This window comes from Taeniopygia guttata, chromosome 11 (genome assembly GCF_048771995.1).
Source record: "Taeniopygia guttata chromosome 11, bTaeGut7.mat, whole genome shotgun sequence".
NCBI classification, from domain to species: Eukaryota; Metazoa; Chordata; class Aves; order Passeriformes; family Estrildidae; genus Taeniopygia; species Taeniopygia guttata.
The window spans coordinates 7,715,664-7,743,229 of record NC_133036.1 but is presented as its reverse complement, the minus strand read 5'-3'; the positions used below and the strand labels follow the sequence as shown (position 1 = coordinate 7,743,229).

Here is a 27,566-nt window from a genome sequence, read left to right as displayed (position 1 = left end):
CACAGAAGCCTCCAACACAGAGCACTCCCCATGTCCATAAACAAGAGCTGCAGCAGGCAGCCCACATCATCCAGGGGATGTAAACCAACATGCCTGAGGACATAAACCAGCCACCAACCTCATGGGATTAAGAACATACTTCCTTGATAGGGCCAAGGACTTTCAGAGCTGTGCATAAGCAGTGATTTATTTTGGTTTTTTGGACATATTAAGCCATGGGAAAGATAAAATATGAGAGGCAAAGACAGGAGTGGAGACTCCCCTGTGCATGGGTAGCACTACATTGGTACTCAGTACCAGCACAGAAAGAAACTTCTGTACAATATTCAGAATAGGAGTCTGAAGAGAGTGAGGAAACAAATCCTTTAAAACCATTAATTATTGCTCATATTTGCCAGTCCACACCAGGAAAAAGTTCCTTTAGTAACTGCAGACCAACAGAAACAAAACAGGTTCAAAGAATTAAAAAAGAACACCACCAAAAAAACCAAAACACAAGTGAAGCATTTCTGACTCATCAGCTCCAGACACATCAGCCCTGTTCCAGTCACAAATCAAGGGGAAAAAAAAATTTTAAAAGGCTCTTTTAATAATAAAAGTTTTGCCAAACAAGGCAATTAATGCAAGTGTAAAGGCAACCTACAGAGTATAAATTACCCAGACATCCCAAGCAGCCCCATCCTGCCACACCTTCCATCCCAGCTCGCCTCTTACGTCAGGCACACAGATGAGCTGCGCGTCTCCAGATACAAAGAAAGGACAAGAAATTTCATCTCTAGCTCTCCTGGGTAAACAGGATACTCTGATTCCCAGTTCTCCCTCTGCCTGACGTGTAGCAGCAGCCCAAATGTATTTTTTTACTATTTTGGGCTGGGTAAGAGCCTTATGGCTTCTTCCCTTGAGGCGATCTCTAGGGGCTTGTTGGAGCAGGAATATAATTAACAACTCCCCATTCAAGCCTGGTATAGTGACTTCTAAATCCCTTTTCAAACCATAAACTTTAACATTCCTTTATCACAGTTGCCCCTCAACTGCTTATCCAAACACAACATGCATGTAGGCACTTCTGAGTTGTGCCAGGCACAGAGTTTCTGGCCAAGGCAACTATTTTGATTTATTGCCTCTCAAAGCCACAGAGACTTTACAACTCAGCTACCACTAAAACATAATAGGTAGCATTTCAAGTTTATTTTTTTTTTAAATCAAAACCAAAACAAAACTATGCCAAATTTAAAAAACAAAGTCTGGAAGCAAATTCTGGCCTGATCTGTTCCTGACTTCCTACTGCCAGGGCAGCCTCCAAAGCTCCCAGGAGACTGCCAGAAACAAACTTCTCAAAAGAAACCCTGAAGACAACAATGGCTTTAGAGCCCTCCTTGACAGTGCAGTTACCACAACACCGCCCTGCACACCCAGTGAAGAGGGAACAAGCCCTGGCACAATTACAGCATGATTTGGCTAAAGCAGAACTTGGGAGCAGGGCGTTCTGACAACCAAACAGCTCCCAGCTCCAGCTGCCATTTGTGTTCCTGACTTCAATACTTATCCCAAATTGAAGAAAAGTTTTAAAACACTATGAAAGATCTCTCTAAATGCCAGTGAAGACCAAACAGGTACCAAGAAATAAGCAGTAGAAGCTCCTGGCATGTGTTGGCTCCTACTTGACCTTGTTCTACAATATTCATTGTCCAACAGGTGTAACAAGAATCACCCAGTGGCACCTCCAGGGTGCAGGGGGAACATCCTGTCCCAGTCCCACACCAGCACTCATGGATGCTCCCAGACACACTCACACAGGGATGGAGTCTCAGCAGGCTCCCCTCGTGACAACTGCAAATGCTCCAAGTGCCAGCACACAGAGGAAAGGGCAGGAGGTCAGTGATGGGGGGCACGTCCCCCACATCTCCATGGAAATCTATTTCAGCATTGGCTGTGGCTCTGCAAGGTCTTACAAGGTCTGCAGTGTTTTAGGGATGTCAGAAGGTTGAACAGGACAAGTGAGAAGATGCAAAGGCTGTCAGGTTATTTCTGACCAAAGCCCATTTACAAGCAGTACAGCTATTTATAAGTATGTAAAAATAATGTGAACTTAACCTTACATTTACATTCTTGTTTAGTTATATTATGCTCCTCTGAAAAAAGATTTAAATATGATTACTGGTCCATTACTGAGTTTGAAAAGCCTTGGGGAATAGTATAGAACACATACGGCCATCTGTAATCTGCTCATGCAGATGCGTGAAAATCAAAGACAAAACTTGCTGAGATAACAAAAATATCTTAATTCAATTTGTAATGCAGCAGCACAAACCCTGCGTGTAACAACATTAAATTTGTCCAAGAATATGGGCTTAAATATCCTCTTTGCTGAGGTAGTTCCCACATGCTCCCTGTGATCCAGGCAAGCAGACAGTAAATGAGCAAAATATAAAGAGGTGCAAGTTTCAGCTGGCCAGGAACGACTCATGCCAGCCAGTGACAGATCTGTTCGGATGGGAACATCTGCTGCTACTGCTCAGGATACCAGGAATGCTTGGACCAAGTCTATCCTATAAAAGGTTGGTGGATCTATGCCACAACTCAGGCCAAACTTACTAGTGCAAGCAAGGTTTGTTCAGGGAAAAGCCCTCTCACACCAATGTAATTTACATCAAGCTCTCAAACTAAATAAATTAAACCAGGGCAATGGATCTACACTAAGGACAAAAGAGTGCTACCAAAAAAAGGGCAGGTTTCTGGCTGATTTGTTACAGAAGAGAAAACCAAGAGCTAACCTGGCTTGAATATAGCTGCTCTGGGATGCACAGCAGCATCACCTTGAGCCAAACCACACTTTGTCCTGTGGCGGTTTCTTCCCGAGGAGCCTTCCTTTTCTCAGGCTCAGGAACATACCACAAGATGTTAGAGATATGCAGGGAGACTTCTGTGCTTTGTAAATGGCAGGATTTGCTCCAGGGGCACACAGAGGGATTAGATAAACCTGTACATATAAAGGAATTCTGTAGGAATTCACACAACCACCCCAGACCTCACTGGCCTGAGAGAGCTACAGACCACTTGGCATTAAGCAGTTGAGGCAAAACCTCAAGAATCAAACTACCACAAAAATTAAAATTCTTACTGGTCCCACAGACTGAAAATTTGAAAATAAAACAGGCTTTTAAAATTTTTCTGTCCTTGCAGAAGCCACCCTATGGATCAGACAGGCAGGTGGACATATAACAATGACCCCAATAAGACTTCCAATATGTTTCTGTGCCCCTTCATGCCTTTTTTTCTCTCCCCACTGAAGCTGCTATATTTTAGCTGCATGGATAATCCAGTTGCCAAATAACTAGTGGGAAAACACATCACTATAATTTACAAGTGTCCTACTCATAACCAGTCAGCCAAACAGCTCCCATGCAAAACTAAAAAACAGGTAACGCTCCTCTCTCTGTGGCTGCACAAATCCTTCAGCACACACAGACTGCTCACACCCAACCACCCCCTCACAAAGTCCATGCCTACTTATTTTCCTACTCACACCCTAAACTAGGCATTCATGCAAACCCTACAGTTTCTGAACTCGCCCACCAACTTGCCCACAGCCACAGCACATAATGAGACAGCCAGACACTGAAAACACCACATCAACTCATACTTCCACTGCTTCACTTCAAGTTTCATGTACATGCTTATTTTTATTCCAAGTTTTACTTCTGAAATTACTTAATGGATTTTTCTGAGCTTTATATTGGAATTTTTCAAATGAGAGCAATCTGAATCAATTGGCATTTGGAGACTGTAACAGCCTGTGGTACCAGAGCTTTGGAATCAGCTACCCTTAAAATACAGCGACAGGAAATTCTTGTGTCTCCTACAATAACTGTTTATACAGAGGCCTAAACTGATTTGCACAGACTAGGTACAAGGTGGAGATTAATTTCAACTTCAAAAAAAGCCACTGTGTTCTTTGGCTGGAAACACAATGCTTCAACATTGGCAACCTACCTGACCAATTCTACCCAATGTGAAGACCAGCTGGACTAAGAGAGAGATCCTGGAGTGATAAAAAGAAGAGAGACAGGCAGCAAGTAAAAATTAGGCTCTGCAAAGGTAGGTAATACAAATGTGTTTCCTAATGTGCCATACAAGAACTAGGTACATGTATTTTTAGTTCTTTACATCTTGCAAACTTGAGGAGAAGACATGAGTAAGCTTAAAAAAAAAAACAAACCTCACATTTAATCATATTTATATATTAATGCATGTAACCTACTTTCACACATAGTTAATGAGTTCCTTCATGAGATTTGAACCTGAACAATTCTGAGCTTAAAAAAACCACAGCTCTAATGACTACAAGTTTTGTTGCTAGTGTAGTTGTGTCTGGAGCTCTTATTCCTCACACACAATTAACCCATGTTTCCCCAGTACATTTTTCAAAGATTAACAAAATGCAAAACTTAAAGATAAAATTCTGTGAAAAGGCTCCATAGGGTAATCTACAGTATCTTTTAGTTAAGCATTTTTTTTTCACAGTAAAAAAATTGATATTTTCTGTAAACTCATCCTGCTGTAGCAGTAGAACAGCAGTTTTTCCAAGGACATGACCTCTTACCACCTACAGCAACTCTTCTGAAACCTAATGTCAGGCATATGGTCATCTAAAATATGATGCCAAATGACCTAAGAAGCATTCAGGCATTTTGAAGAGTATGAATCAATGGCTCATTTCTATTTCACATCTTTGATTTCTTTCACCACAGTCTTCCAAACCTGCTTCTCAAGACAAGCAGTGACAAAAAATTATTAGTAGTACATAGGCTCCACCTTGTCCTTTTTGCAATTTTCTGATGATCTTCCTTCTATGTGCATTTTATTTCATTTTATATCTCAGTTCTGCTAGCTTGGTGAAGAGAACTGTTTACTTAAGTCTGTGCACGACCACTGCTATTTAAAAGTTATTCACCAGCCTCATGTTCTATTTATTATTAGTTTATTTTTGTACTTGAGAATGTTAGAGTTGTACTACAATGGTCACCCGAAATAATGTTTTGTTTAAAAGCAGATGCTATGACACTGCACAAGGTTGCATTTTTTCAGATTGTAGCATAAAGAATTCCCATCCTCATCTAGCAAAAAAATGCAAATGTTATGTCAACTTCACAGGAAGCAGCAGCTGGAAGAAATGTCCAAACAGTACAAAAAGTCTGCAATCGATTTATGATAATCCTGAGTTTAAATGGTACAGAAGGTCTGCTCCTACTTTACATATGAGGACAAAAGAAATGCCTTTATTACCTGCAAATGAGTGGACTTAAAAACACTTTGAAATTATGCACTTGTATGTTTTGTTTACCTGCTCTGACATGCAGACATGTACCATGACATCTCGTGGAGGTATGTTCTTTTCACCTGCTGTCACTGGACTGACAGTACTGAGTGTGATGGGGTTCAGACTGGTGTCAGCAGGACTTTCCATGACCTGGGTTTCCCTGCACAGCTGCTTGCCAGGACCTCAGAAACCATGACTGTGCTAATGCAGCTCGTCCTCCCCAGCACTCGCTGTCAGTGGCACAGTTCTGACTGCACATGCTGGTGACACCCCTGCCAAGAGCTGCCAGCGATCCTGGCACGGCCAGGCTTTGTCACTCTGGCAATTTCCAAGCGATGTTCTTAGATGTTGCGGAGGCACAAGCGATGGGGAGACAAACCTGTATTTTTATTTTTCAATTTAGAAGCCAAGTACTTCAGACCTCATGATCACCACCTGGAGCCCTGTCTTGCTAAAAGGCATTAAGGAGGAAAAAAAATGATGCTGAAGTGCTGACTCGGTGCGGCCGAGGGACACACAGAGCCCAGCACCTCACAATGCCCCTGGGATGCTGCCCCTCGGCCGGACACCTCCCTGGCCATCCTCACAGTGCACTCTGCAGGGGTCACTTGTTCACAGCGGGCTCCTGGCAGCAATGAAGTTGTTGGGGGGATTTTGTTCCCTGGTGGATGACACAGCCTCTCAGAGCTGGAAGAGCAGCGCTGTGATGCCGGGAACACGACGGGTCCTGCGGAGGGGCCCGGCGGCACCGGCCGGAGGCAGGGAGGCAGGGAGGGAGGGAGGGAAGGAGGGAAGGAGGGGGCCCAGCAGCTGCTCCCACAGAAGCGCAGACTAGTTGGTGTTGGAAGGAAGCTCTGATCACCCAGTCCAGCTCCTCTGCCAAGGCAGGCACAGGACAGGAGCTCCCACCTGGAGCAGGTGACACAGGAACCGTCCGGCTGGGGTTTGAACGTCTCCGGAGAGGGAGACTCCGCACCCTCCTGAGGCTGGGGCCAGCTCCGGGCCGAGGCACAGCCGGGGTCCGCAGCCCCCCGCCGGCCTCCCCCGACTCCTCCGTCCGTCCCCACACGCGGCGATCCCGCTCCTTACATAAGCCCGGCCCCGCCGAGGGGCCGCCCGGGGGCTGCGGGCCCGGCCGTACCTGATGTAGGGGCTGGCGGCCGCCAGGATGTTCTTCTGCACCGGGATCTCCTCGCCCTCCAGCACCAGGTGCGCGTCGCAGAACCGCGTCTCCTCCCGGAACGAGCTGAGCGCCCGCAGCAGCCGCGCCGGGTGCTGCGGGTCCGACACGGCGCTCGGGCCCGACATGGTGCTGCTGCCGCCGCCGAGCCGGGCCGGGCCGGGCCGGCTCAGTCCCTGCCCTCACACCATGGCTGAGCGCCCGCCCGCCGCTGACATCATCTCCCGGCATCATCTCCCCGCGCCGCCCCGCGGGGGCGGCCCGGCCCGGCCCGGCCCCGCCGCCCGCGGGCACCGCGGCCCCTCCGCGGGCGGGGCGGGGACGGCCCGAGGAAATCTCGGCTTTGTTTCCTCACGGCTTTGGAATGGCACTGAAGGAGCTCCGGAGAAGGGAACGGAGCTGGGGAAGGGCTGGAGGGAGCCTGAGGGGCTCAGCCTGGGGAAGGCTCGGGGGGACCTGCTGGCTCTCCTCATCCTGGCAGGAGGATGGAGCCGCGGGGGGGTCGGACTCTTGGCCAGGCAACGAGCGACAGGACAAGAGGAAATAGCCCTAAGATGCACCAGAGAAGGATTAGGTTGGACATTAGGAGACATTTCTTCCCAGAAAGGGTGATCAGACATCGGAACGGACTGCCCAGGGATGTGATAAAGTCACTGTCCGTGAAGATGTCTAAGGAAAAGACTGGAAGTGGCACTCGCCGGTCTGGGTGACACGGTGGTGTTTGGTCATAGGTTGGACTCGATCATCCCAGAGGTCTTTTCCAATCTAATTGATTCTGTGATCTTGTAAAAATGGCCTTTTATTTATTTGTTTGTTTCCTTATATGAGCTGGACGTGAATGTTACAGGTGTAGACACAAGGAAAAGTAAGAGAATGAGAATTAAATACAGCAAGATTCATTGTGGCAGTGTCCCTTTCCACAACTTCCCACTGGAAATGTGGCCTTTTCCAGCAAAAAAGATCTTTAGGACAGTTCACATGGTAAATTTTAGGCCATTTATTATCATGCTTATTTGCACATTAAGAGACTAGTTGATTCCATCTGCTTTCTTAACAACACCCAACATTAAAGTAGTGAAACTATTTGCACTGAGTGAAAGTGTTTCACAAACTGTGATCTGCTCTAAAACAGACACCCAGCTGGTGGTGCTGGGAGGGACCAGCACAGCAGCTCCCTGTGCTCCCTGTGCTGACAGGCACAGCAGCACTGGGATCTCCCAGCCTCTGGAACATTCAGATGTATGTCATGCTGCCCATCCCTTCACTGGGAAAATAACACTTTCAGAGGGTCTGATCTAGTAAAGCTGTGGTGGGTCACATTACTTTTATTACTTGCATTTCCTGAAATGTAACAAAATTCTATCATTCATTCAGTTTGATGGTGTCTCCAAATTTTACCACTCGGAAAATGAAGTGGGGTACCTGGAAACGACCCCGTAGGAAATGAATGCCTTGTTCTTTCCCAGCTGGACACAATGCTGCTTTGTTGTGCAGATGGAGACTGCAGCTGGGACATCCTCACACATCGCCCAGCAGTCCAAACCTTGCACCCAGAGCCTGGGTGAAGAGTTGTGCTCAGCCCTGTTGGAGCCAGGCTTTAGAGCTGAACCCTTGCTGAAGTGCTCCCTGACTGGAGAGGGGTCACAGGGGCAGCACCATGCTGCAGCTTTGTTGTGCAGCTCTGAACAAGAGTTTTAGGAGCAGAGGATGTAGGACAGAAAGCCTAAACCCACAGCAATGTGCATAAAACACCAGCAGCTCTGCAACACTTGCTGTCGTACATACTCACAAATATTAGAAGGCCACTTTTTTGTTGCTTGGGTATAATTATCCAGGATGTCAGGTGTAGGCTGAGGATCCAGAGGACACATTCTCAGCTCTCTTTGAGGGTAATGAAGGCAGAGAGCACACTGCTCCTTAGCTGCAGGGGAAAGATGTATTTTGCTTGTCATTAATACTCAGGTAATTGCAGACCCAAGGGAGCAGTGGTTTAAATTATTGCGAAAGCTGTCATTGAGTGGCCTGGTTATTTGAAAAGACACTGGTGCGTTCTCCTGCCACCTGCACAGATTGGTACAGAGGAAAACATTGTTGCATTTCTGGTTTTTAAGGTGTCCTGGTAAACACTATTTCTGCTTCCTCCTGCTGCCTATATGGGGCAATGGGACATGGTGTAACAGATAATTCCCAGTTCCAAAGAACAAATTCATTGTTATACCTTGTTATTTGTTCCATTTAATGAATGAATTAACCAAAAAAAAAAAAAAAAAAACAAACCAAAAAACTCACCAAACCAAAACAACAACAAACCAAACCACTCTATCAAGGTCCATCTGTACATCTCTGAGGTAATTAATTATATATATGCATACCCGTGGCCTGATTCTCTCACTCAACTACGTATTTTTCTTTTAATGGAGATACATGTCTTTATTATTTTTTTATTTGCAGTCACTCCATCTAGATTTGTGTTATGCCATTATAAAAATTCTATGAATTTTGTTGGGCTAATTTATGACTTAAATTGGTGCAAAAGAAGAATCAAACCTTTCTGACCCTTGAGATTCATTCACAGTGAAGGGTGTCAGAAGCAAACCAAATGACACTCATTACCTCGTGCCATGTTACCACATCAAAAAAAACCCTGTCAGCCTTGCAGCCACTTGGCAAAGCATATCAGCATTTCCCCTTGCTTCTGTCAGCCTGGAAATGATAGTGTGTTACCATATTCAGGGTAAATGTTTCATCAGATTGGTATTGCAACCACTAAAAACATCCTTGAACAAATTTGTGATTAGCTGTAGGGTTTTATTCCTATTGTCTCTGCTGCAGGAGGATACTGGGATTAACAAATGCAGATTTACATCGCTGTTTTATCCCTCAGATTAACTACAAACCTAATCAAATCCTGTGAAGTACTGACCAAGGGAATAGGGTACATCTCATTTAAAAATCACATCCAAGATAAGTTCTTATCATTTATTTTCTGCATTATTTCTACATGATTGTAAATAACACGTTTGCTTTTTGAGACTACAGGTTGTTTTTATGATGAGTATATCCCCTATCCTGTTGTCTCTACCAGTAAAAATTATCCCCTCATAAGTGAACTAACTCCTATCCAAACCTATGATTATCCCAAAACAACCCTGTGAGTACTACAGAAGGAATTCTAGAGACAAACTCTTAGAAGAAAATCTGTAACAATGGTTAGACTTTTGATGCATTGCCACCTTGTAATTCTAGAAATGTATTTGTGACCTTTGTTAAATCTAAACTTTTTCATATGAAAAGAAACAATTCCAGAGCTGATGTCTTTTGCCAATATCACAAGTCAATCTTCTCTTCCAGTACTGGTTCCATATTATTTACAAAAATTGAACTAAATTTCTTCTTTAGAAGATAAATTTCTATTAAATACTAATGGTAATAGGCCTTGAAAACACTAAAAGTGACAATTTCTGCAGATACACCTTACTGAAACATTTATTTCCATTTTAAGGAATGTGTAAGCATTTGAACATTCAAACCTGCATATTTTAACTAGATCTGACCACAGTGTTAGATTTATTTTTTTTTTTTACATTAAAAATAGCCTGCATATCTTTATCCTAACAAAGTGCAAAGACTTAAGCAGAGGTCTGGTTGTTACAGAGCAGACAGGAACTGTGGATGATGTTGGTTCAGTTCCTGCTCTGCTACAAACACCTTAGGGAATCCCGAACAGGTCACCAAGCACAGATTCTCATGTGGTAGGGAGGTAGAAAATGAAAATAATTTCATTCTGTTTCCTTCCTATGAAACACTGTGAGCAGCTGAGGCACTGACGGGATGTGTGTGCCAAAGTGAGAGGTACCTGAGCTGTGTGGTGATACAGACAGACCAGATGGACACCCGAAATGGATGGATGTGCACCTGGTTTTCTCTATCAGTAAAGATGCTCCAACAGCAAAGATATCTACAATGAGAAAATAAAATTCAAAGCAAAAAAAGCTTGCACTTAAAGAAAAGTCAGTATTAGGAATACAATCAGGGGGGTAAAAAATGCCATTTCTGTAACAGAACCCATCACACTGTGCTTGGCGCTTGAACTTTATGTTGAAATGTTCATTTTAATTGTAGCTGTAAGTGAAAGTTGTGCAATTTTATTAGGAAGCATCTGGTACAGGCAAGGATCAACACATGTGAGAACATGGATACTCCTAAGCACACATAAAGCAAATGCTTAGTAATGACAATAACAGCTTCTAGTTTCAGCTACTGTGGGTTCAGATGAGGCCTAAATTAGATCTTTCACTCTTTCCTAAACTGTTTGTTGTGCATGTGTGTCTGAGTTCTGCTACAAATACACTGCCCTCATTCACATACATACTGCTATTAACAGAGACTAGTGGCAGTAGCAAAGACTACAATTCTTCTTCTTCTCTTTTACACAATATAATCATCTAATTACATGAAATGCAATGGCAGATATTCTGCCCAAGGAAAACTGATTTAAATACAAACTGCTTAAGATTGAATGTCACTAAAGTATGATTGAATGCTGCATATAACCATGTACACTTTTTCAATAAAGTTACTTGGTTTTGTCAACGTAAAAGTGAAAAATACACTGGGGGAAGGGTTAGGTCCTGGATAAGAAAAATATAGCACCTCAGCATAATACTTTGGTTATGGTAGAGTTTAAGAAATCAAGCACCAAGAGAATATATTGCCATGAATTATTGGTATCATGGTATCACCATGATACCAATGGTATCACCAGTTTAACATGAGGTTTTCTGGCAGGAGACAACTTTCATTGTCAGCTGCAGTCTTGCAAAAGCCCATGGAAGTTACATGACCTGCAGACATGTGTAACTCATGCCCTGCGTCACCCTACGAATACAGTACTTCTTTTGCTCAGAAAGCTTTGCTCTACTCAAATAAAACATTTCTTGTCCTTGCCCCACAAGCTGTATTCAACATTAGCACTTCATATTGATAATTCTTCTTTTGGAATAGTGATATACCAGTTGTGCACACAATGATTTGTAATAAAGTAATTTCTGTCTCTTTTAAGAGACTATATGTAGATATTGAGGAGGTTATAATTAGTCATTTCTTATCGTAAGAGAAGGCTGTTCCTGAAGGATATTATCCCACATTCAGTAGTGCAATGCAACAAACAGATTTTACTCAGTCTCAGTTTTCATGTCTTGCTGTGGTATAAATATTCCATGCAGGTCCATATGCATGTCCACATTTACTATGGCTCGACCCAGCTCTGTGAAAGTTTTAGCATCCAAGATAAGTAGGAAGGGTGGATCCTTTGGATCAGACTTCACAACACAGGTCAGAACAACACCTGTGACATACAAATGAAGAATTAGAAACATAGAAAAGTTTCACTAAGCAGAAAAGATAACCTTGTATCAAAGTGGAAGCATCAACCCAACCTTCTTGACTAAGAATATTGAAACTTGTAAGATTTAATACAAAACTCATGTAACCCCAGCTTTCAGAACGTTGTCATTATTTTACCATCGTCCTCTTCTTTTCCATCAGGGTTGGGAACAAAAACAGGCTCGGATGGCCAGCAGTCATCCTCTCTCCAGTGGACAATTTCCTTTGTCTGGGTATTAAATTTTGCAATCTACATGGTTGTAACAAGAAACGAAAAATGTCAGTGACCCTGACAGTGGCTTTTTCCAAAGGTACAACAAGAACAGACTGCTGACAGGGAGGACCAATGCTAAGAGTTAAGGCAGGTATCATCACAAGAAAAAACACCAGGAAAAGGTTAGATTTTGGAGTCACATTTTATGGCTGCATAATCACACAATGTTCTTTTAATTTCATTTCATTAGATTACAATTGCACCTTTCACTTACAGGTGTTTAATAGTTCATAAATGCTAACAGGCCACAAAAGACCCTTCACTATAAGTAATGGCCCTCACTGCAGAGAGTCCAAGACACAGAATATTTAAGTGACTTGTTCCAAATCACTGAGACTATGTAGTAGAGCAGGAAACAGGATTTAAACTTGCCATTTTCTAATCATGTGAATTATCCTCTTTTTATTGCTACTTCCATATTCCTCAAGGCCTTCTATTGTGCAGTAGGGTACATATGGCAGAAGAAAGGCTGTTCCTAGTGAGGTGTAAAGATCAAAGCAGTGAGGCAGACACTGGTGTTCACTGAAGGAACAGAGTGTGGATTTTCATCCCACTGAGTGGCCAAACCAAGGGCCAGAGGGGATGCCTGGCATTTTCAGTTCAATTCCATTAAGGCCTTTTCTCTACCCATAGAGATGCAATTCTATTCTTTTCCATTTTGATCTTTAGCCAAAAAATACGTTTACACAAAAGTGAAACTATTCAAATGACTGGAGGAAGAATTACAAAGAATTCTTTCCTCTAGCCAAGATGACAGCACTTTCACTGACAGACTTTACCTAAGGATTAGGTTGTTGGGCTTGCGTTCATTAAACTGCAACTGATGTGAAAAAACATCCTCCTACCATTATTTTTTATTATACTTGAGTCAAGCAGAGATTATCTACACTGTAAATGAGCTTGCAGATTTGTTTTTGTCAGATGGGCTGCAATAAATTTTCTTGCATCATGCAGAAATCCAGCTCTATTTTGTAATCAGTTGTGGTAATTATATGCAAGAACCAACAGTGACTGCAATTTGTGCTGCCTTGTAGTCACAGAACAAGAATTGTAGAGCGTGAGCTTGTCCATATAATACTCATACATTTAAATCTTTAATTTACCTTAATTTTATTTAATCTTTAAATCTTAATTAAATACTTTCCCTGTTAATCTATTTGTATTCTAGGCTGTCTTCTGGCATCATGCACATGTAAACAAAGCATATCCTACCTCTAAGAGAGAACTAGCCAGCAAAATATAAAGTTTCCCCAAAATTAGATATTGCTTTAATAGTTAAAATTTATTAGGTAGTATTACAATATCTTATTTTTCTGCTAGGCTTCCTAAAGGGAAAAAATATTAAATATATATATGTAAATAATACTTCTTTTTCCTACTCTCTCCTTTGTAGTTCCTGGCACATCACAGAAGGTTCAGCCCAATTTAGCAGAAAAGTGAGGGTCTCAGTAGCTATTCAAGAGACTTTCATGGAACATAAAGCTGGAGTAAGAAGCCTGAGTTTATGAATACTTTATGAGGGAAATGGTAAAACATGAACTTATTCTTATGAGAATTTAGACATTTCATGTTTCTTTGCAGTGAATGGCTCAAGCAATGGGAAAACACTGACTTTATAAATGTTAAGCATACCTCTGTAGGAACTGGACTCCACTGGACTTGTGTTGCAAAGACATACTTGTATTTTTTGCCATTGTAGTCATAGTTGATGCGAGGCAGTTCTATCCCTGTGTAAAATAATATTCAAGACTCAGGAACAAGACAAGAGAAAACCCAAAATCAACATCTATATAGACACACCAATCTTCAGGACATTTTGCCTGTAAAAAAACTTGAAATTACTCAATAAAAGTGTTGTATAGACTTGAAATGTCTGAATTTGTAAGAATCTGAAGATGGGTACTAACACAAGTAAGCCAGGGCTGTTAGTTTAAAAGGCAACAATTTTTTATTCTTAGGGATTCATTACACTGGAATTAATGAGGGTTTTTCTGGTTTGGGTTTTTTTCTTTCTTTATAAATACATGATGTGAATAACGGGGATAGAATTGGAGGCTACCATTCTAAGAAATGACTTTTACATTAGGTAATTCTGTATTTACATATTCCTGCTATTATGCCCTGATCAAAGGTTAAAAATACTCTTTCACAGGCAATCTTTATAAAATGCAGCTAAACTTGAAGTACTACTCATAACAGACTTATTTAACTCAAACTACACTTCTAGCAAGTACATTTGCAAGCCATATTAATATCAGACTTGGATTCCTGTACTAATACAAAACTGGTGTAGCAACAGATATTTAAAGGAGCTATCTGACCTTCACATAGTATTTCAGGTTGGCAATAGATGCTTCCATCTTTCTCCTTTACAGCAGTTGCAGTAGAGGAAAGTGTGACTAAATTAGAGCCCACTAGAGCATCCTGAAAGAGAAAAATGCTGGAAATGTCATGGATCTCCAAAATGTGCTTCTAAGTTAGATTTTTCATCAGGTTTGATATTGATATTAACAATTTGCAGATTAAACAAATAAGCTTCAAGAAGATCCTTCTTATGGCATTTTAGATTCTGAGGTTTTCATTAGAAATCTTGTTGCACTCAGAGTATTTTAATATATCATAAAATAGTTATTTTGAATCACACTGAGTCCTTAGAAATGTTTAGATACACATGGCTATGGTCCAGAAGTACCATAAATTTGAGAATTTAACGAATGAAGATGAGTTTCAAGGAATAAGGTGTCAAATTTTCACTGAAAGTCACCAAGGTTAGATTTTTGCACCTGCTAAAAATCAAGTGCAAAAATAGGTGTGATATACTCTAAATGTCCTACTACTGAATTCTTAAGATTGCAGAACAGCTGGTGTGATCCAATACATCCTTTGTCACTGCTGCAGAGCTGTTTCTGAGAAAAGAACAGAGCAGCAATGTTCTAGGATGTAGACAGAAAAAGTAATATCCATTCCAAAGGTATCAGGCAGAAACTTGCCCAAATATAAAGTCTTCCCTGCAAACAATGATGTAAAGTGATGCTTTAAATTAAACTAAAAGATAAAATCTTTTCTCTTCCTCTGTATATCACACTTAAAAAAAAATCTTCACGTTTTAATTGAACCATTGCACCATTTGGGAGCATGCATTAATTGTACGTGGGCTTCCAGTGAAGTGTAAGAAACAGATTGTGCAAAACCTCATGCATGCCACTGCAGTTAACAGCCACGTGGGTCTATCTGCTTCTGTTTGATGGCATTTAACAAATAATCTCACTGGGAAGAAAACAACGAGTTCTTCACAGCCTTGCTCTCCAGAGTGGATGGTGTCAGAACCAGGATCCAATCCACTCAACCATGGCCAGCTGCCCACTGCCATTTCCCACAGGACATATAAAACCCAAACCTCCTGCACTCTTTGGGGATGACAGAATCAGAAATTTACACATAAGGGCTGGCAACTAATAATATATTCATTATTCACACTGATGTATTTTAAATTACCAATCAGAAAACAGGTTAAAAAGTAAATTCTTTCCTACCTTGTCGTACTGAAGAGGAACCACAAATCTTCTGCAGGTTGGTATGGAGGTAAGTTTGGCATTCTTTTCAAAGTCTCTATTCAGGTTTTTTAAATAAAACATGTCATATAAGCTATTGTCTGTGTAGGCAATAATATCAAAAACAATGTGGCCATCCTCTTCATAAGCATTTACATGATGAAAAAACACCAGAGCATCAGTGTAAAACTTGGTGGGCACTTCTTTTTTAGTCCTCCTGTCTATAAAGTGAAACCAAGTCTGAAAGAGAGAAAACATTACTTAAAGCCATTCAGAATCAGCAAATAGTTATTTAGAAAACTGTTTTCTAATGGTAACCACCAACATTCTAATCACTTTGTATGAGTACTGAAGGATATTAAGATATCAGGGATTGCTGCTAGCAGACAAGGGGTTCCAACCTGAAGAGAACACAGCAGTAAAATGAGTGTGGAACAGCTTTAAGCTCATTTTACTGTGGCAAATTACTATTTGGGCTAGGCTGAGGATTGAAGTTTTCCAGAAAAACCTGGAAAGTCCCCTGCTCTCTTTTTAAATTAAATAAATCTGCCTTGATTGAAAGTTTCTGTGGTGGTGGTGGTGGTGGTGCCCTGTACCTCAACAAGTCCCATGTGTTGATGCCCAGAGCATGTAGAAATAATATCCTCAGAAAACAGTTTTTCCCTCAGTTTCCAGTGAAAGACTCTTGTTCAGTGCAGGCTTTTCCACCAGTGGGGCTCTCCAGCACATGCAATGCACCTGGAGCAGATCTCACCCACCCCAGACCAGGACCAGGAGCAACTGGATCTGTCCCAGATGTTAGCACAAATTGGAATTTCTCTGCTAGCACACAATATTTCTAGGACTGCCAAATTAGCCTCTCATGCAAGAGCTTCAGTATCAGATATTATTTCTGGATATGGGAGACAATATTCCAGACCATACAGCCTCCAAAAAAAAAAATGTGCAACATGAAAGTCAAGGTTTGAGGAAAAAAAAAAAAAAGTAGTGACTAGTAAAATGAATGAACCAGATGAAAAACAGAACAGTGTGGAAGAGGTCACTGGCCTGCCTGATTCCATTGCTCAGCAGTAGGAAAAGTACCTTATCATCCTTATTAAAGGCAAGGCAGGAAGCCCAGGTGACACCTCGCATGTAAGCAGTTGCCATTTTGAGAATATCCAGTTTGAAGGGCTGCTCTATGAAGACAATGTAGTTCTCTGTGATTCCAAAGCTGTGGTAGTAGCTGGGGTGGAGCAGAGAGTGAGAAGGGATGGAGCAAACCACTTCCAGCTGCTTGAAACAAGATTTCTTCTTTCCTTGTTCTGAAGATTAATGATAAAAATTAAAATTCTATTTCTAATTAATTCTATTCTAAACTTGTGCTTGGATTTCTTCCAGGCAGGGAAGAACTGGCTCCTCTCAGTTTTATTTGCATTTTCCTGTTAAGAAAGTGTTTGTTTACTCCTGTAAAATTAACATAGAACTTTGCATGCAGGAAGCAATGCAGTGAAGTCACACTAATGGATCCATTCAGGCACAACCCCCTTGTCCCGGGATTTGATTCCACTGATTACTGTCTTCAGAAATTCCAGCATGGAGGAGAAATATGTTTAATTAAATCAGCAGCTTTAAAAAGGGGTTCAAATGCCCCTGTGTTTTCTAACTTCTAAGGAGATGTTCCCAAATTTGAGACCCAGCTAGAAATTGCAAACTGGTCTTTCAGCTGTGGAAGGCCTCTTGATTGTTCAAGAAAGGAACAGGCAACACAATAACAGCTGATTTTAAACAACAAACACCAAAAAAAAGATCTTGAAGGAAAAAGAGCAAGGGATTTGCTCTGTGAACAATGGACAGCATTTCAGCAAGGGCCAGTATTGGCCACATTAGACAGGAATTAACTCCATATTAGGTTTTATTTAGTATCATGCTTCCACTATTATCATAGTATCAGCATTTGAAGAGAATTTTCATTTACAAAGAAATAAAAATTTACAACTTCAAATTATGTGCACTACCCTATAGAGAAAATTGTTTTAGAATCTCCATCTAAAAGTAAGGTTCTTCGTACTGAAACACCCTGTTTACACAATACTTTGTAACAGCACATGCCCAGACAGGCTAAGCAGTTAATATAAAGTTCACAATAAGTTGAAATAAAGAAAATGAACACCATTGGTTACTAGAACAGCTGTATCACCACCCTTGCCCTTTAAAGAAATGAAATTGCAAACAAGTTTCTAGAAAATACCAATAACAGATATATCTTACCTGGTACAGAGGCAGGAATCTTAAACAGAAGGTATTTTGTCTTCCCTTTATCAACTATTGAAGTGCCCATGTTGAGAACATTTCCAGCACTGTCATAGTGTGGGTGAGAAGTTGCCACATTTACAGATATATATTTGCTGTAGTCAACCTGGAAAATTATACAATAAGAGATTTGAGACATGTGTAAGAGAATGAAAATTGATCTCAGCTAACACCACAAAACCAGCAGATTTTTAGCCCTGGCAGCATTATATTGGCACTCCATTTACAAATGGCTTTGAAATTTAAATAATGAAACCAAACATTTGTTTAGGTATTCAAATGATCTCCTTATTCAAGGCTAAATCAAGTTACAGAATTTGAATTAGAGCCCCCTCTCACTTGAAGCCACATGACATCAGGGGGGATTAGCTAAGCAAGTTATTCTGCAAATGCCCATTTCACCCTGAAAGCACTTTATTTAACAGAGCTGTCTGGCAATCTGCTGGAGCTAAAAGATTTCTATTTTATCTGAAGTTTGGAAATCGGACTCAAAGTGTAGTGTGCACTAGAAAAAAAATTCATTGTATATATTTCAATATCTCAAGTTCTCATTTTAACAATTAAATAAAATCTTATATAAGGTCCTTGAAAAGTAGTCACATAACTGACCTACTGATTTTTAATTACGTAAATAATTTTATAACTACAGATACATAATAATGGCAATCACCCAAAATAATCATGTAACTGTGCTATTATTCTTGCCACCTTCCTAGATTATATACAAGTGAAATTGCTTAAAGCCCAGCTTTTCCCAAACTAAAGATTTAAATTTTAACTCAGGAGTTCTTTCTTAAAAGATATCCTTTATCTTTTGGTATCTTCACAATTTCACTTTACCACATCCTTATGAGTCAGCCTGAAATTTATTTATCAGCAGACAAAGAACCAGAATGGCAGATGGTGGTTTGTACCTTCTCCAATGTCTCCAGAGTCTGTGGATTAATTTTCCTGATGAAGTTAGTCTCACCAGTAGCATAAAAATCATCCCCAGCTTTCATAAGGTTGATCAGACAGTTGTCTGTGAACTCAGGAATGGTGTGAGACAAATAGGAGAATGCCCTGTCCAGAGGGAAATTTCATTAGAGCCACAGAAGCCAGAGCTGCCTTTCCCCCACGTGGAGCACAAGTGGCCCTGCAGTGCCACCGACCTGGGGCTGCCTCTCCCTGCTGTGCCCACTCCTGGCAGCTCCCTGGAAAGGGGGGGAAAGCAGAGGAGATGGACTTCTCCAATGCCCATGGCCTGGGTGAGGGTTAAGGACATGCAAGTAGCTGGTTTTGACACACAAATGGGCATCCAGGTCCATTCCCACTGCCAGCTCTAGACATGCACTGATTTATCAGGATGGGTTAATTACACACTCTCCTCTGCCTGTCTTGGGAAAATTTGGCCTACCAGTTCCTACTTAAAAGCTGAGAGGTTTTTTAGCTTCATCAAATAGATGGATTCATATATTCCCCAATGGAATATTTTTGTTACCAGTGTTATTCCATATCATAATTATGACTTCAAAGAAGATGAAACATCACATAGGCTTGACAGTTTTCTTTATCAGTGTATGATTTCATCACAGTCACTAGAAGCCAAGACAAAGTTGCTATTACCCTTTTGAACTTAAAATGCCAGAGTTACTCTATTGCTATTGGAAGAGGGAAGAAAATCTCATCTCAGGGGAACAACTTACAACATATCAGCTATTTTGCAATAACTGTCTGTGTATGTGTCCTTATCAGGTCTGTGTATGTGAACCTTACCAGGTTCAAGGTCACCAGAGGAAGTTTAGTGGCAAGAAAGAGAGAAGGGTAACCTATTTGCAATTATTAGTGAATCCTTACAGCCAATTTTACAAGACCAAGGATAACATGATGGCCTGCACCTCACCTTTCTGTTAAACCATCTTTAATCAAAAAGTTTTTCTAATTTTTTGTAGCTATTGATGCTATTGAGCTATTGATGTATTTTTTTGTTGAATAGGCTTTGTATTAATACCTTCCCCATCTCTAAATGTTTTCCTTTCTTGCTGCTTCTCCCCTTACACAGCATCAAAATGTTTCACTAAGCAGAGAAAATGTTTGTTTTCTATATAATCTACTTGTGTTACTGAATAAAGCATCAGATATTGGTGATAAAATGAGTTTAAGATACTTGCCTTAGACTAACCCATGGGCAGTTCATGTCTCTTGGCCTTTTCAATATTTAGCAATTGTAAATTTACAAATCAACATTGTATTTGTACATATGTGTCAAAGGTAAACAGAAAGACATCTGTGCTGAAGAGAGAAGTAGATAGAAGAATCTTCTTGGGAAAAGCATTGCTTACTTGGCAAATATGTTTTTGCACGGATCTGGATAAGCCATAGTCCCAAACTCAGACACCACGATTCTATTTGCTTCTATGTTACAGTTGTACGTGTCACTTCGGAGAAATTTACTTCTGTAGTAAACTTCACCTGAGGAAGAACAAACAAGTCTCAATCACATTTTATACTTAGTCCTTAAAAAATTAGCACAGGTAGAGCCAGAGCTCCTCAAGCAGCTAACAATAGTTCGGAATGAAACCAACAATATCCCCAACTGCCTGTTTTAAAGGCTTTATGGCTGCTGAGACTGGTAACAGTTTGTCAAGATTTCCTGACTCCCCCTCCTAATACTTTTCAAGGGAAAGGAGGAATTTGGATAAACTGTTCCAGAAAATAAAACAATGTGCGCAAAAATGATTAATTATACAATCCATTTACGGTGGTGAAAAATCTCCTGTATTGGCAAACTTTAGTCATGGGAGTAACAGATTGCTTGAAGGAATCAACAGTTTAATGAATACGTTAACTAACTGAGCTCTGTTTGCTTTAGGTAAGTAAGATATACTGGCAATTTAAAAAACACTGATTATTTCTTTATAGGTTATTTTGTTAAGGATGTAGAGCTGGACAGGCTGGAGATCCTGCAATGGCATTAAATGCTTCCAATCACAGAAATGGGAACTAAAAAGTAAATACTAGGATTAGAGGATAACAGGAGTAAATCCCATTTTTTAAAATAGATACACATTTTTTGCCACAAGAATCCAGGTGTAAACCATCCTGTCTCACGCTGTGTGATAGCTGAATAGGTGAAAAATGTTTGAACTGAAAAAAAAGAAATTGAATTGTTCAGGGTAGACAGCTGCCTGTTTTTCCTCCATAAGGATGACAGGCAGGAGGAGAGACTGTAGGGTGTCAAATATACTGAGGTTTGACATGTGCAGTGACACAGTGGCCCAGTTTCTCTCCTGGCAGCTGTCAGAGCTGCAACCAAATCCCAAAAGGGGAGTGCTGGTCCTCCCTGAAACTGAACTGTTCATCCACAGCAGAAGAGCCTCTGGGCACCACAGTCCCTGTGGCTGATCCACAGGAAAAAACAGATTTTCTTGACCTGGGTGGAAGGTGAAGGCTGCCCTGCAGTGCTGCCCAGAGCTGGGTTTGTGCTGTGCTGGGGTGACAACAGCTCTGAACTTCAGCACTGCAGAAGGAAGGACAAGTAACATCTCCCAGCAAAGAGCCCTGCAGAGACACTCCAGCTGCTGCTGTGAAGGGTGAGGTGTTAGGGAGTGTGTGGAGAGACTTCCCCCACAGCAGCTCCCCCCTCACACAGCACTCTGCAGACAAAACCTACAACACCCCAAGCCAACTTGGAACAGAATTAGCAATGTAAGGCACCAAAGTGTGTGCTGTTGAGTTCCTTTCAATCCAGTGTGCAACAACTTACCATTTTTAAATGTAAAGCTGTGCAGCAGAGCCAGGCCATCAAACCAGTGGTTGTACTTGCTGTCCCCTATGGTGTGCATCCCTGGGCCATTTCGGAGCAGGATCCCTTGCAACCATGTGGGCAGCTGCCCTGTAAACAAAAAGGACATTACCCATTCATTTAAGCAAGGAGAATGTTCCAGGATAGTTTTCCTAAAGGAAACTTCCTTAACGTAGTCAGACAGACTGTAGGTGCGTTGAGATTTGCAATACCATATAATTATATTGAAGTCTGGGTTAACTAAAATTTCCCCTACTCAAAAATGTGGCACTAGTGACATTCTGCATGACTATTGCTATCAGAGATTACTATAACAAAATGAGATTGCTGGAATGTAATTTGTTAATTATCAGGAAGTAAATAAAATTGGACCTTTCCTTCCTGCATTCATATTTTACAGTGATACAATTAAACCCTTCTACTTGTGCCAGAAAAAGCTCAAGCTTATCAGAAATAAACATATTGTATAGGTTATATGATTTGCACTGGCTTTCAGCACATCAGCTTAGACTTCAGGCTAAACTAATTTCACTGACATTTCATTAATTAGATTACACAGCATAATATAGTGTCATTTGGGAAGTGCTTTTGTGACACTAGTCATAATGTAGTGTTTTGTACACAAAGTATAGGAATATTGTACTGAAAATGTGTAAGTGCTGTTGAGACTCGAATCATAAATGTTCCTCATCAAATCCCTGTGAGAAATGCATCACCTACTACTTGAATCACAGAATAATAACTATTAAAGAATGTCAATAGGTTTAAAGAGATTAAAAAAGGCATATCAGATATTAAATAAAAAGCTTGACTGGCTTCTTTGTGCATATGACTCCTGAGGGAAGATTTAGGTTCACATACTACTTCTCCACACAATTCCTGCACTAGGTATTGCCTTTGCATAAAAAGCTCTTCAGAACTTGTATTTCTCCTTATCATTTAGTTTGGGATTCCACACTGATTATATTGACACACTTTCTTGTTAAAACCCCTTTACAACAGGTAGAAATGTTCTCCTATGCACCTTAAAAATTAATTCATTCCAACCCCTACTTTGGGCAGGTCTGGTAGACCAGGTTGCTCAAAATCCCATCCAGCCTGGCCCCGAGCAATTCCAGAGATGGGGCAGCATCATTAAGGCATAACTCCCTTAGGGTTACAGTTCTGGAATACATGAGGTACATTAAAAATTGACACAATGGAAGAACTTTCATCATCATCATTATTGTTGCTGTTGTTATTTTCTAGAAGAGCCTGGAAAACTAAACCTTACTTCCCTTTCTAACATAAGAAACTACAAGGTAATAACTATAGTATATTTTTATTTTATGATAGTTTTTCTGGGAAAGAAAAGAAAGGGAAAATGATATTTTTAAAGCACTGTGGACTTAATTCAGCTTCTGAAATTTCTGGTGCAAATCCACATAATTTCAGTGTGAAAAACAAGGAGCAAAGGGTCAACTAGTGAGGTTTTCAGATAATTCATCTTAGATGGAATTAAGCATTCCTGTAAATCACACTGGGTACCAAATCAACACCCAAAACTGCTTATGCAGCTTTAAAAATGTGGACTTTATTCTTTTCTGTAATGGATGATGACACATTAGTGACACAGTGAAATCCCCAAATATTTGGACATTTATTAACTATGGTAACAATAGAATCTCAGAAAATCATATGGCTGTAGGAGAGCATGGGTTAAATTGCAGCTGATGTCAGAAGTGTGATAGATATCTACAGTGCACAGCTTGAGTAACAAGGAGCCAAAATACTGGCAGAGCTCAGGACTACCAAAATATTTGAAGAGGTCATGATTCTCTTTTGTTTCCTTTAGCAAAGAAGGAATGTCTTGCATGTATAACTTTACCTTCTTCTGAAGGCACACAGTCTTTGTTCAAATAAACTATTGCATAATACAGATCAGGTTTGATACGTTGTTTGTTTGCAAATAACTTAAATTTTTTGATAATAAGTTGTTATCTTGAGGAAAAAAATAAACCCATAAAAGCATGAAATAATTCAAAGGCATTAAAACAAAGCACTTTGCCTAATTTGGCACAAAATCTTTTTCAATTCAGCCACGAAACTGAACAGCAACAAAGCCCTGCAAGTTTTAAGTTTTGTACTTGGGAATGGCAGATTCCTAGCATTGCTTGGACTACATATCACAAGCAACACAGCCAAGATTTACTAAGTAGGGGATCCCAGCAACAAACCTCTCCTGTAGTTGTATGAAAAAAAGTCTTCTGTAGAGTAAAAGAAATCAAGACAAATAAAGGGTTGGTCGAGTATTGTAAAATGCAGGCAAACCCGGTAGGAAAAAATGATGTCTGACTCCAGTTCAGAAGGCTGAATGATTTCTTTATTATAACTATGCTATAATACACTATTTAATATACTATTTAAAGAAGATACTAAAACTACATACCTACTTTTTTCTAACTACTGTATCTAACTCACAACTCGTGACACTCTGGCGAGAGTCCAGCCCCGGGTGGATTGGATTGGCCATCAGGCTCAAACAATCCTCACCAGACTCCAACCAAGCAATCACCCAGGTAAAAAATTCTCCACACACATTCCACATGCGTAAAACGAGCAGAAATAGAAAATGTTTTCTCATTCTTTCCTCTGTGCTCCTCTATGAAAAATCCTGAAAGAAAGAAGAATGTCCCTGCGACAGATCGAGTATCATCCTTAGCCTAGAGAGCCATTTTAAACTGCGTCGCCGAAGGATACCCCGCAGTTTCTCCTCTTTTTAAGGCTACCATGTGGCATCCTGTGCTGCTGCTTTGCCACGTAGGAGTGCCACCGGTGAAGAGCCCCGATTTTAGAGCCCCGATTTGAGAGCCCCGATTTGAGAGCCCCGATTTGAGAGCCCCGATTTGAGAGCCCCGATTTGAGAGCCCCGATTTTAGAGCCCCGATTTTAGAGCCCCGATTTTAGAGCCCCGATTTGAGAGCCCCGATTTGAGAGCCCCGATTTGAGAGCCCCGATTTTAGAGCCCCGATTTTAGAGCCCCGATTTGAGAGCCCTGATTTTGGAGCCGTCCCCAGGAGCTCCGGAGAGAGGAGGGCAGGGGAAGGGTGCAGAGGAGAAAGCGAAAGTGGGAGCAGAGCCTTGGGGGAGGGAGCGTCCGAGATGGAATCCCGGGCTCTTCCTCACACCAGCTTCAGCGAGTCCTGTTCAAACACTTTCGAAAAGTACACAGAGACGCTCACGGAGCGAGAAGAATCCCCCAGCAGCGTCACAAATACTATCTGAGATCAGCCCTTTAAACAAAAGTCCCTTGCGCCTCTCTTTCACTTTCCCTTTCGGGCAAGAAGAGTCGCAGTTTTTACGGATCGGAAAACACCAAAAGAGAGGCTGCTTTTACAACAGATTTGCTTTCACTTACCCTGCACCTCAGCTTTTATGGGCTCTGGGTGCTCCTCCTTGTTCCGGCCATAGAGCGTGTCCATCTGGAGGCGATGCCCGTGCCCGCCCGGCCGCTCTGCCCGCGCCGTGCCCCGCTCTGGGCTGAGGGCGGCTCTCTCCTGTTACATATAAAGATAAGGTCAAAGTGCAGCCCGAGCTGCTGGCTTATAGATTGACTATTTATAATAGCTGATCTTTAATCCCCAGAACATACGCTCTAATTCTTGCACATTCGTATTAAAATTAACTCTTCCGGTAGCTCGAAGGGGAAGTAAGGAATACGTGGACTCTGCTGTTTGCTCCTTAGGGGCCTGGCAGAGGGAGGCAGGCACACCCGGCTGGAGGGGCTGAAACATCACCTGCAGCTGTCCAGGTAAATGTTAGACACTGCTAGGGATGCTTGTCCCATTGTCTGGTAGGAAGATAAAAAGAAAGAGGAAAAGAAATCTCTGCTCACTGTTCTGGATGTGGCACTTTGGGAATGACAAACACTTAAGAGCAAGGGATCATCCTTTTCTTTTCATTCTGTGATTTTAAACTGAGCTGTTCTGTAAATTAACAAATTATCACCATGGAATAGTCATGTAGTCTATTTCTTTATGTACAAGCTGTTCCAGAGTCAACTGAATGGCACATCTTTGAACTAAATATCTTCTCACTCTACCATATTTTCCCATATGTGACCCAAATCCACCTATGAAAGTATGGCAGGATTCCACAAAACTAAGGCAGAGTTTTAGCTTCATGCTTTTGTTTCTAGATAAGGTACTTAACTGAGTTCAATGTTGTTAATTTAAAAATCCTCTGGAAAGAGAATTATTTCAATATAAAGCATGTGATTGCAGAGTAAATCTTAGGCTCCATTGACCATGAAGGATAAAGAAAGTCTTTGCACAATTATATATTATGCAATTTCATATGGGGTTACCCTAAAATCCGATTTTTTTCAGCTGAATCACCATTGTTCCCAAAATGTTTAACATCACTTTTTAAGACTGACTGATCTCTTAGAACTATAACAGCTATTTTATTCAAAACACAATTTGTGCTACAGACTCTTCTGACACATTTATTATACATCATTTCTCTTCTCCAAACCTCCTGTCTGTTTGATGGCTGATCTTCACTCGGGGAGATCATCACGACAGTGTGCCTTGGTCTCTTTTGGAAAGCACTCACGGAAGCAGATGATAATAAAATAAAAAGCCAGATTAGAAGACAAAATATAAGTTTGTTTTTTTTTTTTTAATTAGTAATACTAATGAACAGCAGAATTGAGCCAGAAGGCTGCAGGAGAGGAAGGAGATCAAAATCCACAAATATATGGAGATACAAACACACAGACCTGCATATCCACCATACATATGCCTGTGGGTATTTGCATGTTTCTGAGAGTGTGTGTGTGCATTGAGATGTTGATTCACTTTTTACACAAAGCCAAGTAAGGGATTTTTCAGCAATGTTAGGGACTGAAAAGGATCTGGCAATAAACCAAAGCTGCCCAAGTCTACTCTCACTAAGCCATGGGGACTTTTTCTCTCTCCACAATGTTGTGTTTTGCTTTAATATGTTTGTTTCAGTGCATCCTCATCCATTTATGTCTGCACTCTTAATGCTGCAGTTTTAATTATCTGACCTGTGAGATGTCTAATCTGTAGTGTTATTAAGATTTCCATGGAGCAAGCAAGCAATAAAAAGATTAATTCAAACCTCTTTTGCCTCCTCTACACCATGTGTTCATGTAGGTTAAGGTTCAGCCATGATGGGATAATTGGAAATCTTGTTAAAAGTTGTCTGATTGGAAGAACAAGGAGCTGCAGATATCCAACAGCTTCTGAAATCAACCTAAATGTGCTTGGTAGCTAATTTTAGGTGTCTGTGACTGAAAGTTTTGTCTTATATGTTGTACAGTTTAAATAAAGAAGCTTTATGAAGTTAGTTTTCCCTGCTTGTCAGTAAAAAAATATTTCATTTACCAGCAAAATATTTTTTATTGTTTTCATCACACTAATGACAAATAAGCAGTTCAGTATAGTGTGGAGATTAATTTTCTTGCTAACTGTGTGATTTCCCCTCCTTTTACATTGAAATGGCAAAATATAAAAGCATTGATTTACAATTATAATGTGTAACTATAAGCAGTAGAGGATGTGGATTAGGTGATTTTTCTAATTTTATTATTTCACAATGTTTCTTCTTGTTGCAAAATCCTTCAAATATAAATCTTCCCCCAAACAAATCTCACATTTCTCTCCAGAGTTTCCTGTATTCATCCCTCATGACAACATTTGTGCAGTCACCAGCTCCCCACCACATGCAGATTTGCTTCACTCATTTCTCTCTGCTCTGAACAACAGTGGTGA

General features: G+C 40.9%; 2 protein-coding genes across 2 annotated transcripts in view; both read right to left on the bottom strand.

Annotated features, from left to right (window-relative positions):
- The window catches only part of GAN (gigaxonin), a 39,984-nt gene extending 33,204 nt beyond the window's left edge, over window positions 1-6,780 (bottom strand). Inside the window, exon 1 of the mRNA XM_030282039.4 lies at window positions 6,462-6,780. Coding sequence (XP_030137899.1) covers window positions 6,462-6,628 — 167 coding nt within the window. The 5' untranslated portion in view covers window positions 6,629-6,780. The remainder of the gene's footprint in view (window positions 1-6,461) is intronic.
- Window positions 6,781-9,465: 2,685 nt separating this feature from the next.
- Window positions 9,466-25,338, bottom strand: BCO1 (beta-carotene oxygenase 1). The gene is made up of 11 exons (XM_032750540.3): window positions 25,184-25,338; window positions 21,748-21,876; window positions 20,324-20,453; window positions 18,917-19,064; window positions 17,961-18,108; window positions 16,794-17,014; window positions 15,693-15,950; window positions 14,481-14,583; window positions 13,792-13,886; window positions 12,024-12,135; window positions 9,466-11,847 (listed from the first exon to the last, which is right to left on the bottom strand). The coding sequence occupies exons 1-11, from the start codon at window positions 25,245-25,247 to the stop codon at window positions 11,675-11,677; spliced, it is 1,581 nt and encodes a 526-aa protein (XP_032606431.3). The 5' UTR covers window positions 25,248-25,338; the 3' UTR covers window positions 9,466-11,674.
- Window positions 25,339-27,566: the final 2,228 nt, after the last annotated feature.